This window comes from Fringilla coelebs (assembly GCF_963513975.1).
Source record: "Fringilla coelebs genome assembly, chromosome: 4".
Classification (NCBI taxonomy): Eukaryota; Metazoa; Chordata; class Aves; order Passeriformes; family Fringillidae; genus Fringilla; species Fringilla coelebs.
Genome location: NC_140032.1, coordinates 29210376 through 29233015, shown reverse-complemented (window position 1 = coordinate 29233015; position 22640 = coordinate 29210376). Strand labels below are relative to the sequence as shown.

At 33.2% G+C, this 22640-nt stretch overlaps 1 protein-coding gene across 1 annotated transcript in view; it reads right to left on the bottom strand.

The window, feature by feature from the left end:
* The window catches only part of TUSC3 (tumor suppressor candidate 3), a gene marked incomplete at its 5' end in the record, with an annotated part of 108371 nt that overhangs the window by 48087 nt on the left and 37644 nt on the right, over positions 1-22640 (bottom strand). The window contains 4 exons of the mRNA XM_084204415.1: positions 4345-4434; positions 13253-13393; positions 13961-14101; positions 16458-16575. Coding sequence (XP_084060541.1) covers positions 4345-4434; positions 13253-13393; positions 13961-14101; positions 16458-16575 — 490 coding nt within the window. The remainder of the gene's footprint in view (positions 1-4344; positions 4435-13252; positions 13394-13960; positions 14102-16457; positions 16576-22640) is intronic.

Here is a 22640-nt window from a genome sequence, read left to right as displayed (position 1 = left end):
CTGTGATTAGTGGCAACAGATGCACCAAAATATTACTGTGGCAAAAGTCAGGCCAATTGGGATACCTTATGTTAGGTACTGATTATAACCTGTAACTCTTTTTTTATCTGAAAGAAAGACAAACAATTTATCACACAGTAAAGTGACTTTTGTCTGCATTGCACTGCTACCATCAATATGGCTACTTTTAGAAAAGTCAGGCATAACAAAGACAATCTTGGCAAACTTTACTTCAAACATGCTTCCAGATGCACTGAAGGCCAAAGGACAATGAATTTAATGTGGCTGACTGAGTTTGAAAGGGTGAGTTGTTATTTAAAAATGTTTCAAGAAACCATTCCATAGATTTTAATTAGATTCGTATCAGAAACCATAGAAGAATTAACCTTGGTAAGTGACATTTTATCCAGCTTAGCAGAACAGGATAGTGCAAATTAAGAATCCCGATATTCTTAGCATAAATTTTTCAGAATACCTTTGTTTTGTATTAAAAAATATACCAGCAGTCAAATATATTTTTCATTTAACTTCAGAAACATACAGATTACTGCATAACTGTATCAGCAAGAGAAGTGAATAAAGATCAGTGGTTATAAAACTACAAAAGGTAAGTAGGGGAAAAAACCAGGATGAATAAGCTCTACATTTAAACAAATATTTATATTTAATGTTGCATTATAAGGTGTTTTGTAAACACCTAATAATATCACATTAAATATAAAGATCTTTTAATATACAAACTGCTTCCTAAGGACACAACTTGTATTATACTTAAGGAATTTCAACAACCTTTTAAATATAAGACAAAAAAAAAATTCCAATTAATATAGTGATAAATAATACTATTGTCCATTTCAGAAAGCATCAATTTACACAGGAAAACAACCTAATATCTGATAATAAAATACCATATTTCAAACAAGAACTTTTCTAACTTCTAATACTTTCTTTTAAGATTAGGCAAGAAAATTACAAGCTTTGGAAACCATATTAATTCAGCATTTTAGAACAAGTTTGTCCTTTTCCCTGTTCTCATTTAGAGCAAACTTCCAACCATTTTAAAGATGCAATCTTGAGCATATTGCACAGTAAAACTTGTAGAATTTACAACAACAACAACAACAACAATAACAATAATAATAATAATAATAATAATAATAATAATAATAATAACAATAATAATAATAATATTTAAAAGGCAGCTAACTCATGAACTCATGGATGGATATACATAAATGCTCTCTTAGCCATTGCTGCTATTTGTTTAAAAGTTGATGAAAATCTAGTGAGAATTCTTTGCTATTAGGCCGATTAAATAGCAGCAGAGCTACCTCTACAGAAGGTTCAAACCCATGTAATTGCTTTCTCCATTTCTACTTCTCTCACCACCAGCTCTATACAGGTCAAGCTCTGAATAAAAATCAGAAGTCTCACAAGGCTTTACACACAGACACCAACAGAATGTTTAATTGTCACTCTCAGTCCCAGTAAAACAGGTTCAGATTTTAGCATAACACAGTCAATAAGGGCCCAATCCTAACAAGATTATTTGGCAAAAGATGGAGAACTCTAGAGGTAAAACAGAAATAAACTAAGTGTCAAGGTCAAAGACTAGCACAGTTTCATAAACCGAAACCAGAACTGAAATAGCAAACAATGTTACAGTCTGATTCAACTTTCTACATAAAAATGGATGCTCTTCCATGGGGACTCAAAACCTGAAATCAGCTGATAGCAGTAGGGAATAAAGGAACTACCTACAACAACTGCAATAAGAGAGACCATCAGCTTTACAGAACAGACCACACAGAAATAGAGAAAATTATTTCGAAGCTTCAAAGAGTGCAGTCATGCAGTTAAAGCAGCTTAGGTAATCATAAACACAATGCAAAAGCCAAGTTTTAAGAACTGATGATGTTATGTGCACAAGATACTGGCAAGAGTAAGCAGTGTTGTCTAAGCAGAGGAAACAGATGTCCTTTCATCTTTTGAAAAACCCCCAGGAATTTAAGAACAAATTAAGTGTCATCTAAAATTACAGCAAGAACAAAGCACATAATGGGAGGAATTTGAGGCAAAGAACAGTTTGTCAAGACAGAGTATTACTATTTTCAAAGTCTGTTGGCATATCAGGCTAGTATAGAACTGAACCACTAACTTATACAAAATAAGAAAAATTAAGAATCCATAATTTTGAACCTAATAATAAAACTATTAAGCTTGGTGAGCTATTCCATGGGTCCTTTTAAAACCAGCAATTTCTGTGGTAAGACTGTCGACAAAGTTTCACAGTATTACATGCAAGTAATCCTTGCAAAAAATTGGCATGCAAATTTCGAATTGTTACTAAATGCTAGACATTGGAAAGAAAGTGATGAGTTAAATTTCATCCAGATGTAAAGACAGCAACTAGGGACAATTCACAAAGTGTTATGGTGAATTATCATGGTTGAATAAATCTCACAGAAGGCTAGATAACCAGATTTATTGCTTCAAATTCAAAGAAACACAGATAAGTGTTAGAAAAATGAAACAGGAAAATGTTCAAGTATTATTTGAAGGAAAAAAAAAACCAAACCACAATGTAAAACAGGTAAGGATTTATAGCCTTTTATTAAGCTTCTAACACTTCTCAAGTTAGAGCTTTAAATGACAACTATACTGGTGAGTGATACCTTAATTAAAGCAGGATCTTGGTAATCCCACATTTATTCCTCTAATTCTTAGAATCTAACTGGTTTTACTTCCTGTCACATACAAAGTGGTCAGAGCACTGACACATATGAACAAGGAGACACAGGTGAATCAGAGGCACAGATAACTTACCTGAAGTGATAAAATGCATCAAAGCCAGAAAATAATTTATTTTGACCAGTACAATATATTAGTATCTAGAATTTAAAACCATTTTTGCCATTATTTCCATTACTTAGTTGTGTGTTCTAACATTCCCAAAGTAGTAGCACTTCAGACCCACAGGATATGAGTTCACACTCTGAAAATGCAGACAAGCGAGTGCAAATTTAGGAATATTTTAATATTATAAAATGCAGACTATACTTCCAAAACAGGGGTTTAGGACAGGCAATGTGTGGAAAATTGGATATGGCAAAAACTAATTTGTCATAAACAGTGTTTTTTTAACTCAGTATTTCTTCTTTCTGTCACTCCACTGAAAAGTGTCATAAATTTAATCCTGCAAGGCAGTAATGAAAAATTCCAAATTTTCATAAACAGCATTCTATTGAGATTATTTATGTATCATCAAATCTATATCTGAATAACAAAGTTCACAGATGAAATCCTGTTCTATTATGACATCAATACTTGCTTCATTCCTGCTAAAACACAGATCAGTAATTAATTTCAAATCATCATTTTTTGCTACTCCAACTAAGATATTACACAAAGAGAGCTTAAAATCAGTTTTTTCTTTAAGATGTAATACAGATTCCTTTAACTAGTGATGGACAAAACAGGAAATAGCTCAATGGACTGTGAATTATTTTTAAAAAAATATTCCTGGTTATTGCAAGTTTTGTAGATTCCATCTCAAGACATTGCTTTAAAAGTGGTAAATAACGAGGAGTGATTAGGAACTAGCCAAGGTCATTTTTACTTTCCTATTAGGCAAAGAGTTAATTCTTCTGAGATCTGATGAACATTTGTTAACTTGTTAGCAGGAAGAAGCAAATAAGGTAATCCTTTATAGGCAGCAGTAGCAGGATATAAAAGTAATTTTGTCAAGAGTCAATGGTACCTACTTAGTAAAGCTGATAAAGAGATTAAATTGAAGGAGCACAGAGATACAGGAAAAAGCATTCTGTAAAAGCAAGTGGAAGAGTTATAGACATGATGGAAAATGGTATAAAGCACATGAGCGTCTCCTTTTCTAACTAAAATGATTGAGAGAGGAAGGTAAGAGGTTACAAACCTCAAAGGTTTGTGTAAAAAAAGTTTGTGTAGCCTAAATGTAGAAAACAAAACACTTGTTTTCCACTGTGTGAATAAGCACATCTCTACAAAAGCCACATCTACATTTGCCTTTGGGCAGTGGGAATTGTGTGGTATGGAACAATTTTTAACACATTCACTACAGCTAGGAGCTGCAGAGAGAGAAGTTTGAAAAACACAACCACCACTTCATTGCTCAAATCAAAGGTGGCAGCACCTTCTAAAGATCTGAAATTCCAAAACAGACTCTGCTTGCAATTAGACTTAAGACTCTGACAGACTTTCAGACAGACCTATGGATCTGCAAGTATTGCAATTGTAGGCTCACTGTAGCAAGCGACTGTTTACACATCCTTTCCCCTCAAAATAAAATTAAAATAACCAACTCACCACTTGTCCATTCTGAGGATTTTTATGTGCATATGGTGGTCCACGGATGTGATTCCACATCTGACCAGATGTCATAGCAAATACAACACACTAGAAAAAAAAAAAAGAAAAACAATATATTAATTAATTTACTGTGAAGGACTGAACAGAAAACCATTCTGCTGGTTACTCTTGCTTTAGATATGTAATTTTTTTTCACTAACCAGACACAGCATCTACCTCTATTCGAATTTTAGGATAGTATCTTCAGATGCATTACTTTCACAAAATTCTTAATGATTTCTACCATTCTGAAAATGAGTTAGCTCAAGCCAGATTTTCCAAATCTCACTTGAAATAATCCTAAATTTATATGCCACATTTACATATCTACATGACAATAAGTACTTGCAGCAGTAGAAGGCATTCATTGCAAATGTTCTGGAAACCAGTACTCAATATTTATACAACCTGCCATTAAAATATTTCTGCTTCTAAATCTTATACAAATATTTATCTTACTTTTTGTTTTCACATGTCTGAAATTATAAATTAAGTAACAGAAAAAAGCCAGTTATTTAAAAAAAAAAACAACAACTGTCCTATTTTATGAAATTCTCATTATTTGTCCTATATGGCTATGATTCATTTTAGCTATGACAAATAGCAATGGTTGACTTGCTGGAAAGGTTGAAAATTCCCAACAGAAAAAAGTGTGAGGTTAGGTTAGGGATGCATGACAACTGTAAAATCAGACCTTAGAATGTCCATGACAAACACCAGTCGTACCAAGAATCATTAAGACTATTTTAAAGAAGAAAGTATAGTATTTTGGATTACCAAGTGAGAGAAATAGGAAACATGTATCATCTAAATATATCTTGTTTTATTAGTGCAGATAATCTTTACAAAACTACATTTTAAGTTCAGTACATGCTCATTTTTACTGTACATCATTATTCCTAATAGCATCATAAAGTCATAAAGATATGGCAGATGGATCATGAATGTAAAAATTTGTACCATAGTGACTGACTGAACCAGGGTTTACTAAAACCCTTTGGAGTGTTTTCTTTAAAAAACATTTTGCAACATGTTTGTGAAGTAAATATAAGCTAGTGTAGCTCTGTATCTTTGCAAATGCAGCATTGCTACCTCTAGAAATAAGAACAAAGCCTTACTATGGAATCTTGTCAAACTTTATTCAAATCTGTCTTGGCTTTCCTGGCCTTGGGTTTTGTTTTCATTTGGGGTTTGGGTGGTATTTTTGTTTAGTTGTTTTTTTGGTTTTTTTTGCTGTTGCTGTTTGGTAGGTTTTACCTATTTAGCTAAACCAGCAATTTTTCCAAAGACCAGGTGACCATACCTAGTTTAGATTACATTGGCATATTAGGTTTTCCCCCCTATTTTGTTTAGGATGAAAGAGATATGACCAACATATTGATGTATTGCAGCAGTGATGAGATGACAGGAGAGACAGCCAAAGTGTAAACATAGGCTACAATGTGTCAGTATGGAATGACAAGAAATGATGCACAGGATTACACTGGAGATCCCAAGCCTATAAATATTACAATAGTGAATAAAGAAACACAGACATGGGAGCATGTAGAAAACAGTTTTAGTGCTAACAAAGAAAACAAAGGAGAAGCATCCAACATATTTAAGATCACCTCGATTTACCCTGTAAATTCTGATGTAAAATTTTGTTGCAGATCAGTGAGCAAGCACAAAGCATGAAATAGCCCCCAAATGGACCCTAAACCAAGGAGGAAGAAAGCAGCTGCATCACACTCCTCCCAGCAAAAATCCTGGAATGCTGACAACTCATCATAATACCACATCACCCCAAAGCAAAAGAATAATCTGCAGATCCAGAGAGAAGCCGTGGAAGAATAACCATGACATAAGAGAAATGAAGAGATACCAAGAAATGCATGAAGAATGATTTAATTGTGGCGTAATTAACGAGATGTCTGTTGTAATAGAAAGAAAATATACATTTTCAAATACAGCTAAATTACTACTTTGCTGTAGTGTTACAATTTTAATTACAATAAGAAAAGGTTCTAATTTTTAATATAAAATGTGTTTCGTTTTGCTTTAAACAGGATTAAGATTGCAACAGCATAAAAAATAACATGGCAGATGAAGACATACTGATTATGATTGCTAGCAAATGGATTGTGTTTTTAATAATAACATGCAACAAAATGAAAAGAGTATACAGTGACATTACTGGGAGAAGAGTAACATAGTTATTTCTATACCTTGCAGATTGTTTTAGCAGAGAAATTTATACTGCTATTTTGGTGATGACTCACATAATAGCTTAGGTGAAAGAACAAAAGTGTAGAAATTGAAAGTATTAAAAGTGAGGTGAAAGATATTTAGAAAGGCAAAAAATTAGCTGAAAAGTCAAACATGGAAAGATAACATTCATAGAGTACACATACTGTGCCTCTCTGAAAGTGTGCTTCCCATAAGAAGTATTTTTTCTCATTTTTAAATTACTCTTTGTAATTTATATTCTCTAGGGCCAAATCTGCTTCCATATGGAAAGATCAAAAAGAGTCTACCCCATTTTATATACAGTCATATATTTAATAAATTATAAATCTCCCAGATTACTGAAGATCTTTCATGCTTTAAATACCACACTGTGAGACCGTATAGTATCTAGCAAAAGAAATAACTAGGAGACACAATAGTGGGGAGAGGAAAATGTCAAGTACAAACATAACTAAAAAGCAAGGACTCAACAATATGGTTATTTAACCTGAAGGCATCTTTCATATTCTTTCAGTTCAGACTGTTAGTGACCAAAAAAACTAATTTGGTCTACCACACACTGGATCTGCAAGGATTTCCTTCCATCATGTTCCTTTTATGGTGTTTTTATAAATTACTTTTTCGTCAGCCAAAATACATTTTCCAGGTTCCTACTTGTCCTTTTCCAATCTTCATCTAATTTTAAGTATCCTAAAAACAGAGCATTTTCATCATTTTCCTTATGCAAGAATTTAGTATGCTACATATAGTGCTTGACATTAAAGCTCATTTTGCTGTGCTCTATATTCTCCAATTACAATCATCTGTGTAAAAAAATCCAACATTGGAAACTACAGACTTCCACTGTAAAATACACACCATTATTTGTAGAACAGATGCGTGCATCTGTAATTCACACTGATATACAATCAGTTTACCATCACAAATGGCATATTTTCCATAGGATCCTAATCTTTGGGATCCAAATATTTCCAAACTAACCATTAATGTGAGTTGATTTTTCCCAGTTAGAAACTTTTCTAAATTAATTCCTACAAATTATCAACTTGTTCATATTTACTCTCATATGCAGAGAAATTGTGCTTTTCTGCCATTTTCTTGGATCCTGTCAAAGTTCAAATGATGAAAACTGGAGTAAAGGAGAAGATTCAAGTTGAGCTCTTATCTCTGACCACAATGCCACTTTTCCACAGAGCAGAGTCTGTATTTCAGCAGTTCTACAGAGAGGAAGACTATAGACACCCCTTTCCTCCATCTGCTCCTTCTTTCTCCTTGTCAGACCCCAAGAACACCACTAACTGCTGCATGCCACCTGATTTATCAATGGAGTTCAGGGTACTTTTCAGGGTTTAAGCTATTTTAAGAGCTTCTAGATTTAGGTAGTTTATTTTGCATCTAAATGATAAAAGCAAGCAGAGTATTTGGCTCTGTTGCCAAACACTGGTGTTCTAGGTAAGTACAGTCCATGTGTAGATGGATCTGCTGCAGGAGCTTGTTAACAAATTACAAGTGATACTTCCTTGATGGCTTCCATCCTTAGTTTCACTAAGGGGGAGACTGCTTTAAGCTCACCCATGGTGCATTTGTGTGTAAATCACAAGGCTTCTAAGAACAGATAAAAGATAACTTAAGCACCAAGAGTCCCAGCAGAACACTGAATTGCAAGCAAGACACAACTTCACAGGTATATAAGCAGAATATCTAAACTTCTTGGTCTTGCAAACTTGGCAAATTATTTATTTGTGTTTAATACATCCCCTTCTCAAAGGCCTAAGTTTTGTTTAACACATCAAACAAAACTGCTGGAGACTTAAAAAGTCATTTAGTATGCCTTTTGAAGAGAACCTTCCTATTAGCAGATAGTATACAAAACCAATAATGAGATTTCTTTGCAAGTTTAGACCCAAGAACATGGGAAACTTTGCAATGTAAGAAAAATAATTAAATTTTACATTCATTTATGAATACAGTTAAATTCAAGCATAGATTCAATAAAAAGTGGACACATGACAGCTAGTTCCACACTTTATTTATATAATGTTCTGTATATGTAAATTCTAACCATTTCAGAATTACTGTTTTAAAGAAATGTAATCCTTTCTTGTCCAGTTTAGCCTTGCTTTTGCACTCAAGGAGGGCTCTCATTCTATGAGATCTGTACTCTATTTCTAAATCCATCACTTATCAGCTTCTTCAATAAGAGATATACAATTAAAGAACAGAGTACAAAACAGAAGCAAAGAGAATTGTATCTTTAAATTTTACATCTCTAAAACCTCTAACTATAGGAAGAAAAAAAAATTAATAATCAGAATTTATTGATGTTCTTTTGGATGCCCGCCTAATCACACAGAGAAACCTTTGTTTGTCTGTTTATCTTTGAATAATGCACATTAATTTTTTATCCTCATTTCCAGAAAGGGGTGAAAAAGTCACTAGTAGCCATTAGACCCTTCAAGCTCCTTTGGACAAATAACTGCTGATGAATCCACGATGTGGTGCAAGTACTGGGGAATGTATCCACACAGTACACATTTCTCATACCCATTAACTGTTATGAGAACAGTAAACAAACACTTTGTCTCCTCATTCAAGTGACCTGTCATATTTTGCCCAAAAGAATTAAATCCGAGGCAGCTGCCTTCCAATCTCAGTACAGATTTTGTCTTCCCTGACTCCACAGGTATATAGGCAAATCTGAAATATACACATAAAGTAAAACTGAAAATTACATGCAGAAAACAACAGCCTGGTAAAGAAAACACTGTCAAAAGACAGTCTAGCCAACAGAACAGAAACTCTCAGCACACATACTGTTGTCTAAAATGCAGCAATTCCTTATCTAAACTGTTAGAACCTTGCCTAGTTTATACCATCTGACCTTTTTTTCTCTCAGCTTAAGAAATGAAGGGTCCTGAAGAGTCTGAATTGCTTCTTGTTACCAGAATAAAAGGACAGGAGTCTGCAAATATCTAAGGACTGAAGTCCTTTGTCATCTTTGTGTTGGCATGTCAGAGGGAAAAATAACCATAGATGAATAGCAGAATTTGAATTAAAGCACAAAATAAACTAGGGGATAAATTTTACATGTGATTTCAAAAGACATCTTTTGGGATATTATGTACTGGGACTCAAGTCATCCTGGTTTGCCATCCTAAAACTCTTCTGGGTAATGTTGCAAGTGAAACTGCCTAAGGCATACAAGATACTATAAGAGCCTGCAGTGCTTCAATGAGGGGATGAAATCACAAATATTGCTGTGGTGCAACCTAATACTGAGGGCAAAACCAATTTGATGGTCTTGTGTGAGCTGGCACTGGAATCAATGTGTGAGGTGAACCCTGTGGTCTTGCTTGTACAAGTCTATCAAAACTATTAGATGCATCATTAAAAACTGCATTCCTAAATATTCTTCTAAAACACTACTGGAAATACTGCCTATGAGACACAACATTTTTATATCAATGAAGTTATCAAATTAATATTTCTGGGATCTTCTGTCAAAACAGCACAGACTCTTTATGCTGAGAATTTTCTTTTAACTAATAGCAACAGATCATTCAATCAGGCAGAGTGACACCATCCACTTATCTTTAATAATAAAAATAATAAAAATAATAAAAATAAAAAAATAAAAAATATAATAATAATAATAATAATAATAATAATAATAATAATAATAATAATAATAATAATAATAATAATAATAATAATAATAATAATAATAATAATAAGTATTATATTAGTGACTGCCCATTTTCTTCTATGAATCACAATAAATTTTAGTCATTAACTAAAGTCATCTGTCCAAAAGCCTGCAATCTGGAGTCCCTGCTAATTCCACCAAGAAGAAGTTATAAAATTAACTTGTACGTCTGTGTAGGTCTGAATAAAACCAAAAGGACGACTGGTAAATGTATGATCTTTGCTAAACCATCACTTTACAGGGTATGGGGCTTTTACTACATTGTGAAGTCAGAACAATCACAATTAAAATAGTAAAGCATAGGCTCAATGCCATAATTACAACATACTTTTAGTATAAGACCACTTCCTAAAACATCCTTCAAGTGCTATTAATTTTTCAAATAAACAGAATTTTACAGGGAAAAGTATTAGCAACAATATAGGACATTTTAGTTAGGCCATTTTAGTTAGGCCATTTTTGTTACTTGCTTGTCTATACAATCAGCAGGATGACAATTACTGAATGATAATAATACATTTCTTAAAATATTTGATTACATTTGGATCTGTCCTCAGGAGTTCAGCTGAATGTCATTATTGATTTTCTACACAGCAATTAAGAGTGTTCAGATGGAAACTCTTGAGCTTCTTCTAAAGAGAATAGCAAACATTCTAAGAAAAAATTGATGTGTTCATTTTCTCAATTTATTACATCTTCAACTATTTATTGCAGCTTGTAGTGGAATGATTCTACTATTTGAAGAATTTTTAACCTCTGCAAGACAAAAAAAAAAAAAACCAATTCCAGAACATTGAAACAAACTTTTCATCTGAAAAGTCTGAGGTATGAAATTGAGATGAAATTGCTGTCTCCAGAGACAGGCTGCATAGTTAAACAAAAGAAATATCATTGATTATATATCTTTATTTGATTTTTTTTTACACAAGTATCTATTTTCTTGTGATAATTATTGCTTTAGTCAGGCTTTTGCTAAAGATTAGAAATTAAAAAAAGTTAGACTGATACATATCAAATGTGAGATTAACCGGTGGTAAAGCATCTTTAGAAAGTATTATCATTGAAAAATAATGGTAGCCTAGAAAAATATATGGAACTAAACAAGAAAGACTTCGGGAGAGACATGTCAAAACTCTGAGCTAGATCTGGGTATATTCCACATGACATCCTGGAACAGAGAAGACATTCTGATCCTAGCTTTCTAGATCAAAAGGAAAGTTCATTCTACTTGAAATCTAGTCTTAGTGGTGGTTTATTTGAAAACTTGTTCTGTATTCCTTCTTCAATGTATGGTGTAGATTAACAAACTGCTTAAATAAAGTTGTTTTCCTACACTAGTAGGAAAAGCTGTGACAGCACATGAGAAAAAACAGCATTGTCAGTAGCCATTATTCAAGACTAATGCCAGATCTTAAAGAATTCAGGGCAAAGAGCTTTCCTTAAGATCTTATTAATAATCTAGGCATAAAAATTAGAACTTACCAGATATTAGGTAATTTTATCTTTGACCTTTATGAGATAAAGCCTGCCAAAGGCCCATCAGGTGACAGTACACAAAAAGAAGATATCTTCTCACATTTTTGAATCAGAGCAGAATAGCAAACCAGTAATATGATATTGAAAAGGAAAAACCAGCTTTAGGATAACCTAAGTCTAGCAGAACTAAAACACCTAGAACAATAAAATAGCCCAGGTTGAAAGACCTCAAAGACCACCTGGTGCAAGCTTTCTTGGGAAAGGGAGCCTAGATGAGAAATGAAACATAAATGTTGATGTAGAAACAAAACTCATATGCCATATAAAATCATAGCCATGTCCTTTCAAGAAAGGTTAATTCCCATTGATACAAGTTGAGGAAAAGTCTTTAAAATGATCATGGGAATAAATAATCATTTAAATGGCAAAGAATAAAAGCTTTTTTTATATTGCAAAAAACATGTGGATTAATTTCTACAAAGTATTGTTCTCCACTGACATAACTACTAGTACAGTAAAATACTGGATTGGACTCAATGTTACAGACTATTCTAGTGTTGAAACCCATGCTTCTTATGCCATGTCCCTGAAAATTAAGCCTTTGATGCTTCTCCTCAGATTTTTCCTCTTCTGTCAGTCACAAGGATATCAGAGAAATGAGTGCTTGTTGATGCACTATACCAACATCTACCATCCCTGAATACTATTTCCTGTTTAAAACTGAGACAGCTGACTAAGTTGCACATCCCACATTTTTCATCAGTCTACTCAGTTATTTGAAAACCACCATGTAAATAAACACAGTGCAATACACTATTAAGCAAATTCAAGCTTCCTTCATTAGTTACGGTTTTGAGGACTTAGTTGAATAATATTTCTAACACACTTGGCTAGATCTAGTTTTTCCTCAGAGCTAAGATCATCCTACACTCATTTGGTTACCAGGAGAATGTTAAGGTCAGTACTATTGAAACCAGTTTTGGAAACAATTTCCTCTTTTTCTTTGTTTCTCAGTTCTTTTATCACTGTCTTAGAAACATATAAGCCTTTGGGTTTTTTTCCTCAAACTTTCATTACTCCAAAGTTATATAGTCTGACATCAATATCTATGCTAAATCAATTGATTGACATTTTGGATTTTATCAAAAAAGGGCAAGTTGAACCATAGCCATAAACATCAGTAACCATTATTGGAAATATTTTCATACTAAAGTTCAAATAAAAAACTGCAGCTCTCAGAGAATTTGCTAATTTTCAGTGAGTCACTCATAGTAACTGATACTCACTTCTTATGAGAATTAGACCCAAAATCTGGATTATGAATCTTTTTCTGACAGTATCATTCTCAACAACTAACTAATGCAATGGTTTTTAATTTACCCTGTAAATAATTAAAAAATGTATGCTAATATAAGAAATTAATAAAAAACATATTAGTAAGGAAAATCTGCATACCAGAGCTGCCATGGCCCAGCCAGTTTTGTTATAGATGAATTCTAGATTATTTCTTCGCAGATATAACAAGCCACCAACAAGAGATACCAGAAGAGCCAGTGCAATTGTACCAGAATAGTTGGGAGGCCTGAACACTCTAATCTGGAAGGAAAAATGCAAATACAGATTATAATAAATGCTTACATACAGATCATCTTCTATGTGGAGCACCAAACATAATAGAGCACCTGAAATGTGGTTTCAGAGTCAGCAAGACTAGTCCCTAAATATACTTCAATAAGGAAAAAAGTACTTTCTTTTATGAGCACATACTATGAAAAATCTTCATGTTTAATTTGGAACTGTGAAACATTATTTATTTGCCAGTCTGAAACATTATTTCTTCAAAAGATTTGCAGGTTGTGTCTGAACTAAAAGCAGCTACCTTCGAATCTAAGTGTTTTGTATATAGTTTTTTAAAGCACATTTTATTTAGTAACAACTAATTATGACCGCTTGTTTTTATCCAGAATTAGATTATAACAAAGCAAGAATGGAATATAATCTGCAGAAGCTCCCACAAGTACCAAAACTGTTATTTTTTTAAAGTGTTGTAAAACCCTCACTTGACAAAGAAAGTTATTAAGGAAAGATGGAATTTATCGTCATCCTGTCTCAAACCACAAAGATACATTTACCTTCCACTTTTAAAATTGCTGAAAGACTTACATGAACATCTGTTCTGTCAGCTATCCATTTAGCTAGCTGTTCAGCTGCAAATCCGATTCTCTGCAGGTCAAATGTGTCAGCTCTCTTGGGTTTACCCTTCGGAGGAAAATGCATGAAAGTCGGAGCAGAGTTCATATTCAGCTACAAAACCAGGAAAAACAGCAAGAAAAAAATCAGTAACCTTATCCTCAAAATATAACACCACAATAGCCTCAATAAAATCTAATTAGCATAAAAATATCACTTGCCTCCATACATTACATTTTTTAAAATATTCTCATAGATGGTCCTCCAGAAAGAGCGCTCACAATATTCCTTCCAGTAGATTCTTCAGGATGTTTAATTATTTAGAATGTTTCACCCACAAGCTTTTCTATATAAGAGTATCTTATGCTTTAAAGTTCTCACACACTGTAAGACCTTTCCTGTAATTGCTAAAACAGAGACCGTGCACCCAACCAATCTATTAAAGTACATTAACTTATAATTCTAGGGGAGCAAAGTAGCTTGGCATTGTTTGGCTACAAGAGACTAACCACTAGTGACTAGGCTTTTTTGGAATCCAAAAACAACTGGATAACTAGCTTAAACTACATAACTTGCCCTAGAAGTTACTGTTAATTCATGTGTTGATGCCACTGGAACTATTCACAGTATATTAAAAAATATTCAAAAGTGATAAAAAAGTAGATCTACATATACATTTGCTTTTTGAAGTTTTGACTTCAGCTTTGCAAGATAGTATACGAAAATACAATTTTACTACATAAAATTCCTCTGTATTCAGACCATTTCTGAAATCATAAAATAAAACACTTGAAAAAATGAAAATTAACATAAACAAAATCAGGGGTAATACTTAAAGATGATGCAATATAGAGCTTTTTAAATATAGAAGTAAGTTTTTTTTAATTCCTAAAAAATGAAGTTCACACCACATTAGCAAAACTTTATATTGAATCAAGTACAAAGCTGAATTTATCAATAGAAATTACCAACTATTAAAATATTTTCCATCTAAGCAAAAAAAAAAAAATAGCCCTCTTCTTTACTGAAATTATTTGGAAATAAAAAATATTCCAAGAAAGGCTAAGACACATGTTGGGAAATAGTTAAATAAAATATTTTATAAGATACAGAAACATTCAGACATTGTATAGCGTTTGAAGGTAGCTGATCTGGAACTGCTTTATCATTTCTCTATAAACATGGCAAAAGCAGCAAAAATCAAAATCACGTTACTTTCTGGGGTTTTTTTTTGCTTTGGTATCAGTATTACATGACTTTGTACACATAAATGTAAAGTCAGTTCTGCATTTCCCTTAAATCCACCTTGAAATAGTCATTAGTATAACTTAAGTCTAAACACTCTGTCTCTTAAAAAAACCCCTTACATATTTATGTTTAATTTTGTCTAAGTGTAAACATGACTTTAAATGCATACCATTTGAAATAAACTGAATTTGTGCCCTGTTACACAAGGAATAAGTTGAACTGGACTCTTCTAACATGTTGATTGGCTTAAGGCAAGATTGAACAAAATATTTTATATTATTATACCCGTGCAGGTTACAACATATATAAAGTTCTCCAGTCTATATATTCTATAGGTTATAAAGCCTTTAATGTTTATAGCAAAAAAATCTTTACGTTTTAAAGCAAATCTTACGCTGCTAATAACCATTCTTTAAACAATGTATTCTAATATTTCAATTGGAAATAAAAATATTTATTAAACACACTATTTAAACTTTTAAAAGTAAGTATTTTAAAAAGACATATTAATCTTTTTCCCTGAACATTTTAAGGCACACACTTCACTAAAAGGTATTTAAAATATACAGATAACTTCAAAGTTTTACTCCTTCTAATCTGTACTTTTAGCTTCAATCAATGGACAAGTATCAAAGATAAGCATGTCAGTATTTAGTATTCATTTTCAAGAGATGCCTTTTTCCTTGACTTCTCAATTTCAGAGCAGACCTTAAACTATTCTCCAACTTTTACTCTTCACAGCTAACAAATGAAATGTAAAACAGCCTTTTCTCTTTTCCCTGAAGAATTTCCTGACTAAATATTACTGAAGCTGAAGAATATTGTATTACATAAAGCAGTTAAAAGGCTCTTTTACTAAAGAGTTTTTTTTTTCCCTAAAGAGAAAATAAAGGAAATCTTTAAATGAAAATGTTACTTACAATGTGTTTCATTCTAAAAAAATAGCCTAAACAATTGCTTAGAAAAAAAGTTGCATATATATAGACATATAATGCAATCTATAAACATAGACTATAAACCACAGTTTGAAAATACTAGAAATGGTTATTAGAAGAGTCTATCTTCACTAATGTCACATAAACTGCTGTGTTTTTAGACAGGAGGAAATTGTATACAAACCAGGGGTACACACCTGCAAACAGAAACTAATTTATCTTGTATTATTTAACAAATTGACATGTAGTTCTAAAAATTACAATGCTTTACAGTATTCAACATTTACCTGCTGAAAAACATCTGCCCCTTCATCATAATCCACTATTGTGAAAAACAGTTTGTTTGAAAAAGCAGATGAATAGCGCCATGAATTAGCCAGCACTTGATACTCCTCATTAGCTTGCCTGTTAAGGAAAAGAAACAAATGTATATCCATACGCCATTCACTTGCAAAAAATATCCTATAATCAGCTGCAATGGTTAGATGAATTACATTTGCAGTATCATTCTCAACATACATACAATCAACTAAAAAGTTTCAGCTCCTTAAGCAACTTTCTGTTTCGAACTTGTCACCTCCAAAATTAGAAATGCGTAAAATTAAACTACACAAGAAAAATCCCAAGATGATATTAAGAAAAAGTAATGCTTTGCATATTTAAAGTCTCAGTAAATAGGACTGGTCTGAGTTGCAAGTATCAAATAGATCTGCTAGCAGGTCCATGCAAGGATATGCTTATGCGGCCCTTGAGTGTGCTATCAGGATATACTTGTTAGAAACAGCTATACATAAAGAATTCTGAAACCAGGGGACAAATAACACACAAAGGTGAAAGCAGTATGTTCCTAAAATAGCACAGCCATAGGAGAGCCAAAGAAACTGCTAAGCACTGGGGAAATGATCCTAACGAAATAAAAAGTAGGCTTGTAAGCAGCATAAAAAACTCCAGACTATTTCTCTAAAAGTTGTTTTAAATGTGGTAATTTTATACAACATATAATCTTTTCTATCAGCACTAGAAGGTAGTTTGCTACTAAATATCCTTCTAAATAAAATAACCAAACAACAAACAAAAAACAACCAACCAACAAGTCCATCAAAAACCCTAAGAGAACACAAACCAAAACAAACAATTTTGCTCTGAATTTACTAAGAGGAAGGGAAAGACAAAGGGAATGCCAGGACAATAGTAGCAATTACATCCTCTAAACACACAGTGCCATAAAACCACAGGTTATTCTGCAGGACAAATCTATACCAACAAAAATTCAGGAGAAAAAAAAACCCAAAACGAAGGAATGCTTGCAGTACTTTCTCATTTAGACAGACTCCTTTGCTAATTTCCATATTACTGTTTAATCACATCCACTGTAGAGTCCAAACCAGTGTTTTACCACTTGACAACTCAGCTTTGCATACGGTAAGATTCTGAAATAGTAGAAATGTGTTTTGCAGCTTTTCTCAAAACAGTGTTTCTAGAAAAACAGTTCTATGTGTTTCATGGTGCAGAACACTATTTAAAAGCTGTAAATGCAAAAATCTGTTTGCTGCAAGAGAAACTCTGCACTAAACATATATAAGAGAGAACAGAGAAGGGGAAGACATTTACAGGATCACAGATATCATAAGACCTTCCCCATTTCTCCATAACTGAGATCAACCTTAGACATGAACTATATTACATAAAAACTCCAGCACAGTTGTCTAATATTAGAAATCTACTGTACATGAAAAAAAATCATAAAATGCCAAGCCTTAAAATGAAAATTGATGATCGCTTATTCCCGCAAAGAATTAAATAACATGAAGCACAATAAAACTCAACTTCCACCCTTATTACCTGACTCAGTAAAATTTACTACTTAACACCCTTACTCAATGGGCAGTTTGCAATTAAAAAAAAGAAAAGAAGCAATTTAGGCATTAGATTGGTTACTTCTAGAAACAGATATTATCACTAAGCAGACTAACATTCATTGTCATCCTGAAGAGGGCAGTCAGACAACATCAAAGGAATGCTGTAAAATCTTAACCAATATCTGTAGTGCACTTTTCTGTTAAATCTGCTATATTTAAGCTGAACCATTTTTATTATAAGAACAAGATGAAAATCAGTTCATCTTGATGCCACTCTTCTTTATCTACCTTTCACTTGTGATGAAAGAGTATTTCTGGGAAATTTAGATACTCCACTTGTGGCCCCACTATTTGAGAGGTCTCTTGCTCCCATTGATCTCCATATATTTTGCATCTTTAAACTATTCTGAATTAATGGGTAACATTTAAAGTATTATTCTGCAAAAGGCTGCATTTTTTATAAGAGACTCAAAGCACAATTTCATCCTCTCACTGATGCATCGTCATAGAAGCTCTTGAATTCTACGATGCATCCTCATAGAAGCTCTTGAAGGGTGTGGAAAAGAGTGAAACAAGGAGCAGCAGGAATATGAAGTTAAAGGATTACCACACACACGTAACTGAAGATCATCCTACACACCACTATATCATTGCCAGTTGAAAAATTTCTGACAGAATAACATTAGTAACTTTTTGTAGTGCTGGTTCATTCCTTTTTAGACACAATAACAGTAAAAAGCATAAGCACTTGACTGAAAAAACTCAGTCTTCAATTATCATTTATCAACTTGACAATATCAACTGTCAAGTTTTTATCTACCTATCTCTATAATTACTTCATACCCATTCTATCAGCTTGTTTCTAGGAAATAATGTTAATTATACAAAATTACAGGAATAATTATGTGAAAATCTATAAAGGCATAAAAGCAAAGAACTACACTTGGTCTGAACTCAACAGAATATAATGTTATCACTGCTCTCTTGCTTGACAGGATTTTTTAATAGATGGAGAAGATTTGAATGTTATTGCTGCTATAGTCACCTCTTTAGAATTTCATCATAATAGCAACACAGGAGCTAGCAACAACAACAGTAATATTGACCAGCTGGCAGAAAATAGTGGCCAGATCAAAAGGGAATGCTACTACTAGATTTAATCAGAAAATTCAATTTACTGGAAAGTAAGCTGCTAAGCAAATGCTCTACAGAAATTCTTCCATTATGCAAGAGGTGCTCATGAAATATTAAAAGTTTTATTTAAAAAGATTAATTATGTGTGTGTCTATAGCAGTTAATCAGATTTGTATAACTTGTGCTATATTTAATGAGATTAATTTTATTCTATTGGTCTGACATTATAGTAAGGAAAACATAAACTGAATATTAGGAAAAGAATAAATGAGTATGGAATTATTTGAGAAAGAAAGTAGTAAAGCATTATTTTCTGGCACACTATGTACAATTCTTAAAAATGTACAGTTGGCACAGAATGTACTACCAGGTTACTTACACATTCTTATCCATCTGTTTAAAGTAAATTGTGATCATTGTTGCAATTTACTTCCAATACAACTTCTGGCTTTTATTCACAATGGTGCTCCCCAAAACAGAAGGAACAAGGGGCTAAATGCATATTTAGATATCTTCTCAGGGTCAAGAAGGCAATAAATTCAGAATGCTTATTTGATTTTGTTTAGGATGACTCATGTCTTGATGAAAAGCACTGAAAAATCTACAAATGTGTCCAGAAAATTCACTAAACACAACAGAGAGTATAAACACTCGTTGAAAACCACGCAGGTTTTGCAATCTAGCTATCTATAAAAGAAGAAAGCAAGCTAAAATCTATGCTATTCTATTTACAGCATCCCATGAAATTTTCAATATTCTGCAGAGAAAAAGAGGATATGAGGTCCCCTTTTGTAGAAATTGCAAAGTAAAAGAATAAAAGATTGTGATCTCAGGAAGAATAAGGAGTCCGTTATGATCCAAGTATAAAATTACTGCCTTGTTAAGCAGGACTCATCAATACTTCTATCAAGGTCCTGAAGTGCACAGGAAAAGCAATTGCAGAACTTTCAACAGCTTGTTCCAAATTTCCTATTCCTTCATTGAACAAAAGGTCTCACTACATTTAAGAGACCTGTAAACGATTTTCTCACTATCTGCTCTTTATCAGCTAGCAAAAAACTAAAAGACATTGGATTGTGTTTCTTCTTTCTGATGACTGCCACAATTCTTCTTGCTGTTGATCTACTCTTGCATCAGCTACTTGATTGTCTTCTGAGACTTTTTTTAAGCAGGGAAACCAAGAAAATTCCTTTTTTTTTTTTTTTTTTTTTCAGAATTAAAAAACCTCCTCTTGGAGGTCTCATTGATATGGTAGATGCTAATAAAAGTATTTGGAATCTCTTCTCATGTATTTTTCCATTTCCTTCTCATCTTTTCAAGGAACACTAAAAAAAAAAACCCAACACAAAATATCTATCTTTTTGTTGATGGGCTTCAGCTGTTGGGGAAAAGCTCAAGTGACCAGTCTCATTCCTCTGACCCAGACATCCCTTTCCAAATTAAAATACCCCAGCAATGAATTAAAAAATGAATGAGACAAAATTGTGAACCGTTTGATAACAAACAAAACACCGCTTGTATGCACCTGTATTCAAAGCAGAGATGGTTGCTTCTGCCAGTCAGATAAGAGAAGCAGACCTTAGAAAGCAACTAAAAGACTTCATATAATGTGTTCATGGAGTGATCAGATGGTACAGCAACAAAAAAAAAAAAAAAAAAAAAAAGGAGCTAATTATAACAATGGAAGATGCAGTGGAGCAGTCAGCACCAGCAGACTTGAGCTAAAGCCCTTTTGCAGGTGAAAATCAAAACACTAATCATGTGAGGCAGGGGGGGATCACTGAATTCTGGCTGGTAAAAGGTGCTGATCACTTTGGAAAAATGTACTGATAACAAAATGAGGGAGCAGATTGCAAGATGCAAGAAGATGAAAGGCACAGAAGCTGGCAGCAAATTTTTCCCAAAAAATGCATTCAAGTTAGTCCAGTAGTTATCATTTGCCTGTATGCAATACAAAGTACAGGCTGAGGAACAGTCCCCCCATCTCTGTGAAGATATTTCTGTCAGAGTGAATGTGTTTTTTTCCTCCTTCTTACATACATAAGTAATTTTTTTCAGTAGTGTGACTGATGTGGGTAACAGAGATAAACTATCTAGTTGAGTGAAGACCTAAGGACAAAGGGAAAAAGGAAGCTAGTCTTACATCCTGAGTTACTATTTAGAGTGAGATTATTTCTGACTGCTCATCCAAACTGATTCATCATCACAGTGCATCAAAAGGCCTTTCAGTATCTACTTCCGATGTGCTGCTGAAGAATATATACACCAAGAACAGCAGTAACAGGTAAATCAATTAAAACTAACTAAGTTTAATTTCCTGTAACCAGAACAGTTTAATCAAACACATTTCCAAACATGCATGGAAAAAACCCCATCCTAAGCCATTAGAAACACATTCCAGCTCTGTTTGAGAGCACATTGAACACCTAATCAGTTATTCCTACTTCATTTCCTAACACCAGTTATGTCATATTGAACTTAAATAACTGGGACAACAGAAAAGCTGACATTTATGCTACCACTAACACAGCTGTAAAGGCATCAGATGTCTTTCAATACTCTCTGGATCAGAAACCTGGAACTTGTTTGTTTGTCCACAAAGCTAGATGAAAGAGTTCTACTTTAGAATAACGACAAAATTTCCTTGAAAAAAATTCTAGAAGTGTGACTAGGAGCTCTACTAATACATATACATAGCTGCTGGTTTTCAGAAGTCTTCATGTGTTAGGAATAGACTGATTCAGACAGGATTGACTGAAAGGATATTTTTTACATACAAAAGCTTTATTTAAACATCTAATGTCCCAAAGACTTCTTTCTATGCAGCATTTTAAGACTAAATTGATATGTTTTCCATTCACTTTCACAAATCATATGATTTGTGTGACTGATGTTGTAACATCCTTCTTGCTGCACAGAAATGTCTCCAATAGTGTGAGACGAATTTGGTCAGCTTTCTACACGTATCATAGAAAGATAAAATACAGAAGTGTCAAATCTACACACCAAAAGGAAAAGAAAACTTTTTTTTTTTGATAGTTTTGTGGTTCATAAACCAACCACACTCAATTTTCAGAGACGAAAAAAGTTCTCACTCTTGTGACAAAGTTACTCAAAGTCAAAGATTTCAGACTAGGTACTTCTTCATATTTGAAATATGACATTGATTTTTTCTTTCTATGCCATTATTCCAAAAATATTTTGACTACTAGCAGTTAACTTAAACCTTGAACAAGAGCATCTTCACAGAACATTACAGATTAAGTTAAAAAATCAATTTAGCCTTTAGGCAAAGAGGCTAGTGAACAGCTAACAATCGAGTAATGCATGCGTTTCAGTTCTATATATCCTTACAGTGCTCCTGTCCATTAATTAACCATCGATTTGAAAATGTCGATTTTCCTGATAATGGTTTTATGTGCAGTATGATCAACCTCATTAAATTCCTTTTCTTTCACATGAACAAGTGGATCGCAT